The following is a 12,590-nucleotide window of genomic DNA, read 5'->3' on the forward strand; positions in this document are numbered from 1 at the left end:
AATAAGATGACATTAGAGTAATTTGAGATAATTTATGAATACTAATAAAATTGTTTGAGTTAAGATTTTTACAAAATTTTAAAAAATGAGAGAAATAAATAATAAAAATAAATATGGTTAAAATATTATTGTTGTTTAGAAATTTGAAGAAGTTAAATTATTTTTTGTGTTTTGTTTAAAAGCTTGGTAAAGTTGTAATGATTATATGAAAATTTTAAAAATTTGAAATTGAAAAATGTTTATATTAAATAGTTTTTTGATATTAAGATGAGATGAGATGGTTTCAAATGTTTATCAAAACAAACCAAACCTTGATTTTCTGAAAATATTCTTGCATTTTTCAAAGAGGGCCAATAAATATACATGCTTAACAAATACATTTCTTTAAAAAATATAATAAATTTTATTTACAAATATTTTTATCACCGCCTTATTGATATCTCTTTAATGCGAAATCATTATTCTCTCAATATTCTTTTAACATGATAATTATTTGTTCAATATTTCTTTGCGTAACATCGTATGATTAATTCATAAATGAAATATAATAAATAATTTTTATTATCAAATCATAAAACATTGAGAAAATAATTATAAAATTTATGGTGAGTACCTTTATTCTTATAGAATATATTTGCCCTACTTCTTACCTTCAAGATTTTGAACAATTGGATTGAACCAACTTCTTGGTCCATCTTAAAAGACCATCAAGCTCCACCTAAAGACCATAACACGCCTTTTCTTGAAACTATGATTGCAAGTACAGAGCCTTTTAAGTTTGAAGTGTCTCATACCATATTAGTTTGCAATATTTATTGGGATCAAGTTTTTTTTTTTTTTTTAATTAAATGATGTCTACAATTCAATAAGATATAAACACAACGTATGGATTGTAATATATTGAACATTAGAATTATTGCAATTTTATCTCAAAAGAATCAAACCTGTGATATATGGCTCATACACACAAGTTCGTTCTTACCACTTGGACTACCCACGGATGGGTATTTTTTTTTTTTGAAAGCAAGCTTAATTCAAGAACAAACTACACTATTACAACCGAATTCATAATTAAGCTAAAATATTAGGAGGGTTATTACCATTATGAAAATCAAGAACACAGTCTGGAATACAAATAAGGGGAATGCTTCTATAAAAGTGGTTGGAAGCTGCCCATTGCGCTATTTGATATGCACATCAATTTTGAGATCGATGGATTTTCTTCGCTTTGCAATCTTCAAACATGGGGAGCATGTAATGAATAACTTTGATAGTATTCTGAATTGTCCAAATCTATTGGAGCATTTGATTTGGAAATGGCCTGAATACCCACGAATAGGTATTTATGTTCAACAGAACATTTTCCCTTGTATATCTATTTAAATACTAACTGTTCATTTCTAAAAAAAAATACTAACTGTTCAGATGAAATAGTTATTATTCTATTATTTAAAATTAATGTACAATAAATTAAAAATAAAATGACAAAATCTGAAGGTTAACATATGTTTTTACCAAAATAATTATATTTAAAGAAGACTACATGTCAGAATTTCAAATCAATAACATTTTAATATTTTATTGATCAATCTTCTCTCGAATCAAATATTGGAATTTAGAAGGTAAGAAAATATTTTACAGCGGAATATGTAAACAGTAAATGCTTCAAAATTCACAATATTCGTGGTAAATTTGTATTTTATCTAAGGTAACATTTGGATAGTATATTTAGATTAGATGAATTAAGATGAAAGTTAAATAAAATATTAATTTTTAATAATATTAATATTTTAAAATTTTTAAAAAATAAATTATTTATTATATTTTATAAAAAAATTTAAAAAATTTATAATAATAAAATGAGATAAAATATTTCTAAAAAAATAAACAAAGGCTTTATTTTTATTTGAACCGCACGCGCGATTTTGAAAATTCATTTATAGACTATCTTATTTAGATATAGAAATAATTTTATCTTATTATTATAATTTTTTTAGATTTTTATATAAAATATAATAAATAATTTAATTTTTAAAATTTTTAAATAATAATAATATTTTAATAATATTTTATCAAACTTTTAACTTTTACCTAAAATTATATATTAACTATCTGCCCATCCAAACGACCTTGATACAAACGACCTTATTTAACTCTCTCTCCATCCAAACGACCTTAATACAACTAGTGGAATTTTCATTTTCTTCCCTTACGACCATTTCCGATGCTGTAGCCGCGTGCCCAACGTACTCCGCTCAGCAGATCTGGTATCCCAGCTACGCCTCTTCACCGTCCATCTGGTTTGGGTCTTTGTTTCTTGATTTTGGACGCAACCCACTGGATCAGCCATGCCGGTGGCCGCTTCGGCTATATACTTCCTGAACCTCCGGGGCGATGTTCTCATCAACCGCCTTTATCGCGACGACGTTGGGTGATTACCCTCTCTTTCTCTCCCGCTCGCGTTAATTTGGTGCTATGAATGTAGGATGGGATTGGTTATGTGTAGATTATTGTTTAATTCTAGGATGTGGGGCATCCGTGTGACAAAAATTTGATGCCGATAGTTGTGTTCATCTATTCAAAGGTCTTTCGATAATGGGTTGACTTATATCGGGGTGAAAGTATCTGGGTACTGCCGAATTGTTTGTTCTGTTTGTGCGTTAATGCATACGGGGTAGGGGGTACGCTGTGCTATCATTTTGGTCGCAAATAAGCAACCAAAGCGTACTAAAATGTAGATCACATTGTAGACTTCCTTCACATTTTGTTTTGTGTACTGTAGAAGTACGAAGACACCCAAATAGGAAAGGTGATGAATGTGATTGGCATTGTTTGGGGAGAAGTTCTTATGGTTTATGATGATTTTGAGAGGTTCTAGTTGTAACCTCAGCTAGTCATTTTGGTATATGTCTAGATGTCTTGGATTTCCTTAGGTAGTTTAAATGGTATTGGAGCCAATTTCCAACCAAAAGTACGAGATTTGAGTCATGTCACCTTAAGAATGGCCTAAGGAGAATGCCCGAGATTTGAGTGAGGAGATTATAACGGTCAAGACCAAGAATAGGAAGGGTATTGAATGAGATCCTGCATTATCTGGATTGGAGAATTTTCACAGTTTATAATGATTCCAATTAGCTCTTTTTTTTATAGTTAATAAGAGAATTTATTCCAAGTAAATAGGCATAGCCCAAGTACACATGATGTATACAAGTGAGTACACCTGAAAAACAGTACTAAAATAAAACATTACAAATATTCCCATCCCTTACAAGATTCTTCACCCAAAAAAATAAAGTGTTAAAGAAAAAATCCCTAAACTCCCCCATAGAACGTTCACAATTTTCAAAACACCTCCCATTTCTTTCTAGCCATAAGCACCAATTAGCTGTTGTTGTGAATTTAACTAGTTCTTTTGGAGTATAAGTCCAAATGTGGTCATGTCTTTTCTTGGGTCATTTTTTACAAATAATCAAAGATTTTTTGTTTTATAAAAACAAAGGGTGTAGCTCGAGTACATAGTTAGTGTACAAGAGTAATACCTACTTAGAAGAAGTGGAACAGAGAAATCCTGAAAACTCAGCTCATGAAGATCTATAGAAGCTACCAAAGGAGCAAAGTCTTGAGAATGAAAGTTTTAAGTTCATCCTGCTTGCAATCCTCAAAATTTGCATAATTCTTTGTGATACCCCATATTGACTAATAAGTGATAAAGGGTAGGTGGTGTATGAAATCCCATATTGCTTGGGAAAGAGAAATTATTGCTCTTTATAATGGTTCCAATAGGGCTCCAATTGTATCATTAACTAGTACTTTTGGAGTGTAGGCCTAGATGTGGCTTGAGCCTCCCTTGTGGCATTACATTCTTTTTAATCCAAATAAACCACACTAGGCAAATAGAAATTATTAATCATACTGCTACAATTCTTGGGTTGCCATATTACCATAACCAATTGTCAGAGGTCTACTAGCATGTGAGACTTAACCCAAGTCAATTTAACTCGACCAAAACAGTCATTTCACGAGGCATTGGCTATCCTCCAAATGCGTCACACTAGGCAGATAGAGATTATCTTCCATACTGCCATAATTTGTGGGTTTTCATATAACCCTCGCCAATTGTCAAAGAGGTTTACTAACGTTTGAGGCATAACCCAAGCCAATCTAGCTACCAAAAAAGTTATTCCACTAGGCATTGGCCATCTCACAATGAAGTAAAAGGTGATATTACCATTCCTCGCTTGTTTTGCTCATATAGCACCAATTTTCCACAATGATATGATGTGGGCATGGCAGGAACTAAAGAAACCGTAGTTGCACAGAAATTTCCTACCAGACCGAGGGCTGTTTGCCCAATAAATTGCGCAATTATTTATGAACAACATGGCTATAAAATATTCTCCTATCTTTCCTTAGCTTATCCATAGTGAGAATCTTCACTAGGGATATTGTTCAAACATAATAATAATATAAAAAAAGCTGCTCTTGAAGGTACCTTAGGCTGCCAAAAGCCTTCCTAGAGTAGGGGTTAGGACCTTATAAAGATCGAGTAGTGAACTTTCTTTTCTTGAAAAAGCCCAAAGAATATATGCTCTTCTAAGATGTAATCTACTCAAGTACTAGAGATTGAAGAACTCCGTGAAGACATTGATCTTCTAGTCATGAGTCGCTCTGAAGAATGAACTTTTCTTCTTTGAGTCATTATAGTAGGTATTTGTGATCTTGCCATTCATGCAACTAGAATTACTGAGATTGAAATAAACGATAGATAGCTTTAATAGTTTGTTCTCAGCCCGCTCCAAGGTTTTGAAGGGGAAATTTTGAAAAGCTTTTTGGTGTAGGCACTGTAATGTACTTTTTTCCCATTTCTCCCTATGTGTTCAAGCACCTTAAGCAAGTCTAGAGGTAAAGGGGTTTCTTGTGGAGTTGAAATGATGAAGTGTTCATATAGCAGATCCAGTTTATGGCACACTGCCTCTTGTTCCCATCATAGTACATGTTTGCCACTTTGGCTTAGGTGGCACATTTACCTTTTATGTTTTAAAGTGGTTTGGACATGAAGTTGTGTTAAAAAATAATGCCTTCAAAATGTTACAAATGTGTGATACCCCATATGATAAGGATAATAGTAGGTGGTGTATGAGATCCCACATTGTTTGGGAAGAAGAAGTTATGGCTCTTTATAAGGTTCTAATGGGGCTCCAATTATATCATTGATTAGTCCTTTTGGAGTATAGACCATGTGGTTTGGGCCTTCCATTGGAGCATTACAAAATGTTGATTTTGCAAAGAAGTGTATTGGTTTTATACTAGTTACAGATCGTTACGCTTGGGGCTAAACTTTCTCGCGAACTGGTTTTTCATGTGTTTGCTGAGTGAATATTGCTGCAAAGAATTGATGAATGTCTGGCTGATCAGAGAGCTTGGGAAATAATTTGTATTAACTATGCTCTATACCTTGACTAGCTTGATTTTAACAAGAGTGCATCCTTGGCGAGTATTGATGTTGGGTAGTCTTTCGGATGGAGGTTGGGCTACGGGAAACATTGGGTTGGGGTTGGGGAGGTGTGATTTATTCTAACTCAGGCTTGATGTATGATGGGTAGTTTTTCGTGGGCTTTTGGGGCAATAGGAACTTTCTAGTATGGGTTAGGGATTTTCTTGTATACATCCACTGTACTTGGTTACTCCTATTGATATATATATATATATAATACTTTTACTTATCAAAAAAAAAAATTCATGTTGGCTGGTTGCAGTGTTGAAGCTTCACATGGAAATTAAATGAAAGGCATTTTTGGTTAATCATGTCATATTATTTTATTATGCTTGTCATTTCCTTTGTGATCCATCTTTTATCAAGTTGTCTCTTGCTACATATGTTAAAAATAATTACATGACTTTCAACCCTCATTCTTTTTGTCAGGGGAAATATGGTTGATGCTTTCCGGGTGCATATAATGCAAACCAAAGAACTTGGTACATGTCCTGTGCGGCAGATTGGCGGTTGCTCTTTCTTTTATATGAGAATCAGCAATGTCTACATTGTGATTGTTGTCAGCAGCAATGCAAATGTAGCTTGTGCTTTCAAGTTTGTTGTTGAGGTATTTAGCTTCCTCTTATTGTTTACATTCTTTGTGGCTGCGGCTTTTTCCTTTTTGAATTCAATTTCAAGATTTTTTTTGGGAAGTTTTTTTTTTTCTATATTTATTTGTATTCAGGTTTCTAGAAGCTTCTAAAATGTTATCAATGAATAAATAAATCGATCTGGAATTAGAAGTTATATGCATTAGTGTTTTGGGGAGGCAGTCGATATGTCAAAAGGTGTATTTTACAGGGTGGATGGTAGGTTATGAGTTCAAGACTCATTGGGGTGTAATGGTAACTTACAATCCGAAAATCATGTAGTGGTATTCCATTTGATACAGAAAACATGATCCTGTTATCCTCAATTTGGTGTTAGGTTATGGTTAGTGTCTTCAGCCCTTATGCTTTTAGTGGGTAATAATGCTTTTATTCACAAATTTTTGGTAGTTGTTGCTAATGATTTTCTCTGTTTCGTTTCCAGGCTGTTGCACTTTTTAAATCTTATTTTGGTGGAGCTTTTGATGAAGATGCAATCCGTAATAATTTTGTTCTCATTTACGAGTTATTGGATGGTATGTAATTGGAGAGGAAAATACGCCTAATTATTTCCAGATGCATAAATTTAGTCATGGTTATTATACTCAAGCTGACCTGGATGGTTTGGATTGGTGAACTCGGCTCAGAACCCAGACCGATCCATTTCTTCCATTCCATCAGATGTTAGCATAACCCACTCAAAGCCATTTTGCGGGGTTGTATTTTCAATGACCTATGTGACCTAACTGGGTTGTAATGAACGTGGTTGTATTTAGTTTTCACTGTAAAATTTGTTCTTCATGTGGAAAACACGCGTGCCATAATTGAAAACATACATTTCTGCTAACTGACCACTTATTAATCATGCCACTTAGAAGGTGGTATGACTAATAACCAGTTGCTTATTTTTTGCCTATTCAGCAAATGAAAATTCACATAATTTATTTTAACTGTGATCAAGATCATATAAAGGTGTTAAGGAATAATGCTACTCTAATTGCAGAAATTATGGATTTTGGTTACCCACAAAATCTATCTCCGGAGATTTTAAAGCTTTACATCACTCAGGAAGGAGTGCGATCACCATTCTCATCCAAGGTTAGTTGGTAGTTAAATATTTCAGGATTTGGTGATCCATCAATGTCTGTTAGCAGTCTTCTTGGGATTTGTTCTGTGTAATTTTTAGGTTTTTAAGAAGTATATTTCATTTTATGTATGAAATGCTTGTAAAAGATGATCTGATAATTTTTTTTCTACCATATGCACGAAAAAAGCCTACAGATAAACCTGTTCCCAATGCAACCTTACAAGTTACGGGTGCTGTTGGTTGGCGGAGAGAAGGTCTAGTTTATAAAAAGAACGAGGTGACTTTAATTTTTCCATTTCTTTTCTGTTTTGGATAAAGCCATTCTGTTGGATTATTTAAAGACTCATTCTGTACAGGTCTTTCTGGATATTGTGGAAAGTGTAAATCTTCTCATGTCTTCAAAAGGTGGGTAGTGGTATTTGGTGGTAGACTGGTAGTTTGCATGGCTGTTCTTAATTTTATCACTTAAAAAACAGTCTGGTCAATATAGGTAGCGTTCTGCGTTGTGATGTGACGGGAAAGATTCTTATGAAGTGCTTCTTGTCTGGAATGCCTGATTTGAAGTTGGGTTTAAATGATAAAATTGGCCTTGAGAAAGAGTCTCAAATTAAATCACGTCCTACTAAAAGGTAATTTAATGACACTTTCTAGTTCTTCCTTTTAGCTTTTGTCTTTGGATGTTCAAGTGTTTGTAAAAAGTTCTCTTCCGTATTCTTTCCATCAAAATTACCCAAGTTTAATGCAATGCTGGATTGTGCAAGGCAGTATCTTTATTTATTTATTTATTTGTCTGGTCACTCTATCTCTTAAATGCCGTGTTTTACAGTGGTAAAACAATTGAGCTTGATGACGTCACTTTCCATCAATGTGTGAATTTGACAAGATTTAACTCAGAGAAGACTGTGAGTTTTGTGCCACCTGATGGGGAATTTGAATTGATGAAGTAAGCTCTCAAATTCCTCACAACCTTTGTATTATTTTTTAATAGGCAGTAATGCATGCAACAACCCGAAACCCCACAAAAAAAAAAAAAGGAATTTTCAATTTTGTGAACTTGCTCTTCTGCTTATCCAGTTTTGAGGTTATTGGCTCAATGCAGGATTTTTAGAGTTTTGACAAGGAAAATAACAGTTTTGAATTTGTGATTGTTCTCTTGTAGCCACCAGTATTTAATTTAATTTCAAGTATATTTAAATTCAGTAGCCAGAAAGATTTATGAATCCCATCTTTTTCTCTTTCTTTCTTATCAATGCCACTATCAATGATACAATCACCCTACTTTTTGGAGATCAGAAAGGAGGTGCCAATATGCTGCTGTGAATCTGACACACACTTCAAGGGGATATAATAAATGCACAAACTAGTACATGATATGGATAAAGTGCCCTGCTTGCTTTGTGGTGCCTGAATTTTCAGCTTTTGGACTTTTAGGAGTTGTTTAGGAATAGTTTTCATTCCTTCTCATCTCAGCCCATTTCCTTCTCGAACATCACTCAAACACAAATACTTTTTCAATTTTAAATCTTCAACTTTTTCATCTAATCATTACCTAATCATCACAACTTTCCCAAACTTCCAAACAAAACATAAAAAACAATTCAACTTTTTCAAATCTCAAAATAAAAATTATATTAAAAAAATTATATTTTAATAATATTTTAACTTTATAATATTTTTATTCAACTTTTTCTCCATCATTTCTCAAAACCCATTAAAACATCATAACTCAAACTGTTTCAGTACTATTTACGGATTTCTCATCCCATCTCATTCTCCCAGCATCCCCTTAATTAGTGCTCACTTCTGTCATCATATTACCGTAGGTATCGTATCACTGAGGGTGTTAATCTTCCATTCCGAGTATTGCCAACAATTAAGGAACTTGGTAGAACACGCATGGAAGTAAATGTTAAGGTTTGTAATTATAATTGTTGAAGTTTCCCATCTCTTAAATTGTGAAGCAGTTTTTCCATTAGCTTATATATGTTTATCTTCAGGTAAAGAGTGTCTTTGGTGCAAAAATGTTTGCTCTTGGCGTTGTCATCAAAATTCCTGTGCCAAAACAAACAGCAAAAACAAGTTTTCAAGTGACATCAGGTCGAGCAAAGTACAATGCAGCTATTGATTGCTTGGTTTGGAAGTGAGTGTCTTAGTTTATGAACTTCCGAACATTTTAAGCTCCCACTTCTTTTTAATCTATTTCACCATTGCAGTGACATATAGTTTTATTCATGTGTGGTATGTGGAAGGTTGTTTCCTGCATTTTTCCCATATTAATCATGCATGTACCCAAAAAATCCTGATGCAGGCGGGGAATTACTAGATATCTTTTAAAGTAGAAAAAATATTATTTTGAGCTGCTTCTGTTTGTTCCTAATCTACTTTAATTCTTGTTTTTGGAATTTCTTTTTCTAAATCCAAGATTAGTGTTTCTAGCTCTTGGGCTGGAATGTCTTTAGTGTACCTGGGTTGCACACCCTTGGTGCTATTTAATTCTTTTATTTCATAAAAGGGGATGATGGCAGGAAGATACAGGTTTTTGAAAGGATGACTCTTTGCTGAATCTTACTATGCCAAAAGAAAAGGGAAGACAAAAAAACTATTCTAAAATTTGTGTTGAACCCAATATGGCATAGAGCTTGTAACACCCCAATGGAAGGCCCAAACCATATGGCCTATACTTCAAAAGGACTAGTCAATAATACAATTGGAATCCCATTGGAACCTTATAAAGAGCAAAAGCTTCTCCTTCCCAAGCAATGTGGGATCTCATACATCACCTACCCTTATCCTTATTATATGGGGTATCATAGAGCTGGGTGAGACAAAGCAGAGATCATACATGGGCTAATCATTATATAGATTAAGATCAAATCAATTTGCAAACTGAAATAAAAAAAAAAAAGATCCCCATGATGGTAATTTAATTATACTTGTAGCTGAAGAACCAGTACCTATTGATTGAGCCATCATGTGTTTATGTATTCATCAATCGATGTAGATGTGATCGCCAAATTTTTTAGTAGTTGTTTTTATATTATTTTTATAAGTTGAATTAGGTTGTTGCTTTCTTTCTTTATTTATGTGCCACGATTGTATGTTTCATCTGTAGTTATAGTTTAATTGATGTTGCTCAATTCGTAGGATAAGAAAATTTCCTGGTCAAACTGAGCCAACCATGAGTGCAGAAGTTGAGCTGATTTCTACGATGGCAGAAAAGAAATCTTGGACAAGGCCACCAATTCAGATGGAGTTCCAGGTGCTTAATCAATTACTTTTGTCACATCCACATTCCCATTACAAATGCAAGTTGTGGGAGTCCTTTTTCCCAGTACTCTGGATATGTTTCCTGAAATTCTTAATGTTATCCATTAAAAAAAAAATGAGGATATGTTTTTTTAGTCGACAATTTATAAGGTGCATTGACAAACACTAAGGGGGCACTGACTAAGTAGACAAGAAGTATGCAACAGACCTTGACAAACTGAAAATCGAAAGTACAATGAACGTAAGAAACTCTAGAAGATTGACCCAAAGAAAAAAAAAGAATCAGCTATCAGCACAATTAGAGACCATAAATTCAGCTTGGACCTACGATGATGTCTTTTCCGGCCTTCTAAAGTTTGTTGATCTGTTAATGTTGAGATTCGTAGAAAACAATGCATTAACCCACTAGCCTTTGTGTCAAAAGCATATACAACTTTCACCCATTTTGGATTCAACAGCTGCCCATCTACTCCTTTATTTGCCTGGGGAGGAGATCCAAACATCATTGACAGCTTGGAAAAGCAATCTTGTAAAATATTTTGTACATTTAGCGCTTTTATCTTGTCAAGGTACTTCTGTTAATCCGGAGTTACTTGGATTTTATGTTTTCTCGTCTTCTGTGGACAATATTTGTTTTCTATTGAGCTGAGAAATATCTTTCACCTTTGTCATGTTCCTCGACTGATGAGTGTAACACGTTGCCAAGTTATACATAGGATGCTGATTTAGAGGTGAGTGAGTAAAAGCACATTGAGTGCCATGGCCCATGTCCCCACCTTGGTTCTTTTATTTTTTTTGATAAGTAATCCTACCTTGGTTCTTTATAGGTGGAATTGGGCTTATAGTGATTCTAAGATGCTTCAATTGTAACATTAGCTATTACTTTTTGGTTATGAGCCTTATCGGTGGAACTGACTCTAAACATTGTTTGTGCAGGTTCCCATGTTCACAGCCTCTGGTTTACGAGTCCGTTTCCTCAAGGTAACTTTTATAATTTCTCAGTATGTCCTCATGGTTTTGCCTAATGGACATATTGGTCTGTATACTTAATTTTTGAACTTTTTGCTCCCAACAGAGTTCAAGTTTGATCATTCTAAACCTTGTCACCCTCCTCTTAGACCTATTAATGGCATACATTTCACCTGGCTCTTATGCCCAAGTCATCACTAATGGGATGCTGACATGTGCGGATATCCTATTGGTGCTGACTTGACGTTGGAGCCACGTGACATGGGCTCAATTAATGGGATTGACGGGAGCTTCATGGGTGAATTAAAATGATCAAACTTAAAATCACAAGGAGTAAATAAGTTCTACTGGAATTTAACTGTATTAAAAAATGTGGCATTTACCTCACTAGTTTTGACTTGAATTTTTAATTTTTTTTTTTGCAGGTATGGGAAAAGAGTGGCTACAACACTGTTGAATGGGTCCGTTATATTACCAAAGCTGGTTCTTACGAGATTAGGTGTTAGAAGTTGGAAATACTGCTGAGGTTTTTGGGGATTTAAAATGGTGGAGATTGAAATATTGAACCTGTGTTTGAAGGATGCGATTGGTAACTTTATGATAATGTATCTTTTATGGAGCCTATCATTTTTTTTCCTGTAACATATACTATACAGTAAGAAAATAGCTTTGGTAGTGTGTGCATTAAATGATATTGTTGCAATGATTTAGTGTCACAATTACGTGATTTAAAAATCCTTGTACATTTTCACTCTTTTCGTTTATAGATATAAAACGTGTTAATTAAGTCCACCAAAGGATCATGGAAGATTAAAGCCAGATTTGATTGGAAATAAAGCTGGATAATAAGACATAAAAAAGAAGAGATTGGAGTTGTAGAAGGGAGGGGGAGGGAACAGAGAGAAGGATTTGCCATCTTTGAGGTCTGGAGGGACTGCTGGAGAGAAGGGCAGAATCAAGAGCTTCGAGCCTACTTTCCTAGAGCTGAGTGATTGTAGAGAGCTTGGTGTGAATGAAGAAGAGCTTCTTATACTCAGCCATGTTTATTGTGTGTTTTACTCCCAAGAACAATGGACCTAGGCCTCACTGCTGAATCTTGTAAATATGTTTCTTTATTTCTAGCCATATAAGCAAGCCATGAATGAAC

The 12,590-nt window shown here is 34.1% G+C and overlaps 1 protein-coding gene across 1 annotated transcript; it reads left to right on the plus strand.

Moving 5' to 3' along the window:
* The first annotated feature begins 2,166 nt into the window (after nucleotides 1–2,166).
* LOC108980448 (AP-2 complex subunit mu) lies at nucleotides 2,167–12,149 on the plus strand. The gene is made up of 13 exons (XM_018951376.2): nucleotides 2,167–2,431; nucleotides 5,924–6,101; nucleotides 6,566–6,656; nucleotides 7,124–7,218; nucleotides 7,395–7,484; nucleotides 7,564–7,612; nucleotides 7,698–7,836; nucleotides 8,034–8,150; nucleotides 9,031–9,121; nucleotides 9,205–9,347; nucleotides 10,352–10,466; nucleotides 11,411–11,455; nucleotides 11,869–12,149. Exons 1-13 carry the CDS (start codon nucleotides 2,349–2,351, stop codon nucleotides 11,947–11,949), a joined length of 1,317 nt encoding a protein of 438 aa, XP_018806921.1. The 5' UTR covers nucleotides 2,167–2,348; the 3' UTR covers nucleotides 11,950–12,149.
* The last annotated feature ends 441 nt before the right edge of the window (nucleotides 12,150–12,590 follow it).

Source organism: Juglans regia, chromosome 9, assembly GCF_001411555.2.
Source record: "Juglans regia cultivar Chandler chromosome 9, Walnut 2.0, whole genome shotgun sequence".
Lineage (NCBI taxonomy): Eukaryota > Viridiplantae > Streptophyta > Magnoliopsida > Fagales > Juglandaceae > Juglans > Juglans regia.

What these genes read in the sequence shown, in the direction of transcription:
- LOC108980448 (XM_018951376.2), top strand. Translation starts at nt 2,349, where the DNA reads ATGCCGGTGGCCGCTTCGGCTATATACTTCCTGAACCTCCGGGGCGAT. An exon ending in CTTTATCGCGACGACGTTGG is followed by an intron (nt 2,432 to 5,923) that starts GTGATTACCCTC and finishes TCTTTTTGTCAG; the next exon opens with GGGAAATATGGTTGATGCTT. An exon ending in GGGGAATTTGAATTGATGAA is followed by an intron (nt 8,151 to 9,030) that starts GTAAGCTCTCAA and finishes ATATTACCGTAG; the next exon opens with GTATCGTATCACTGAGGGTG.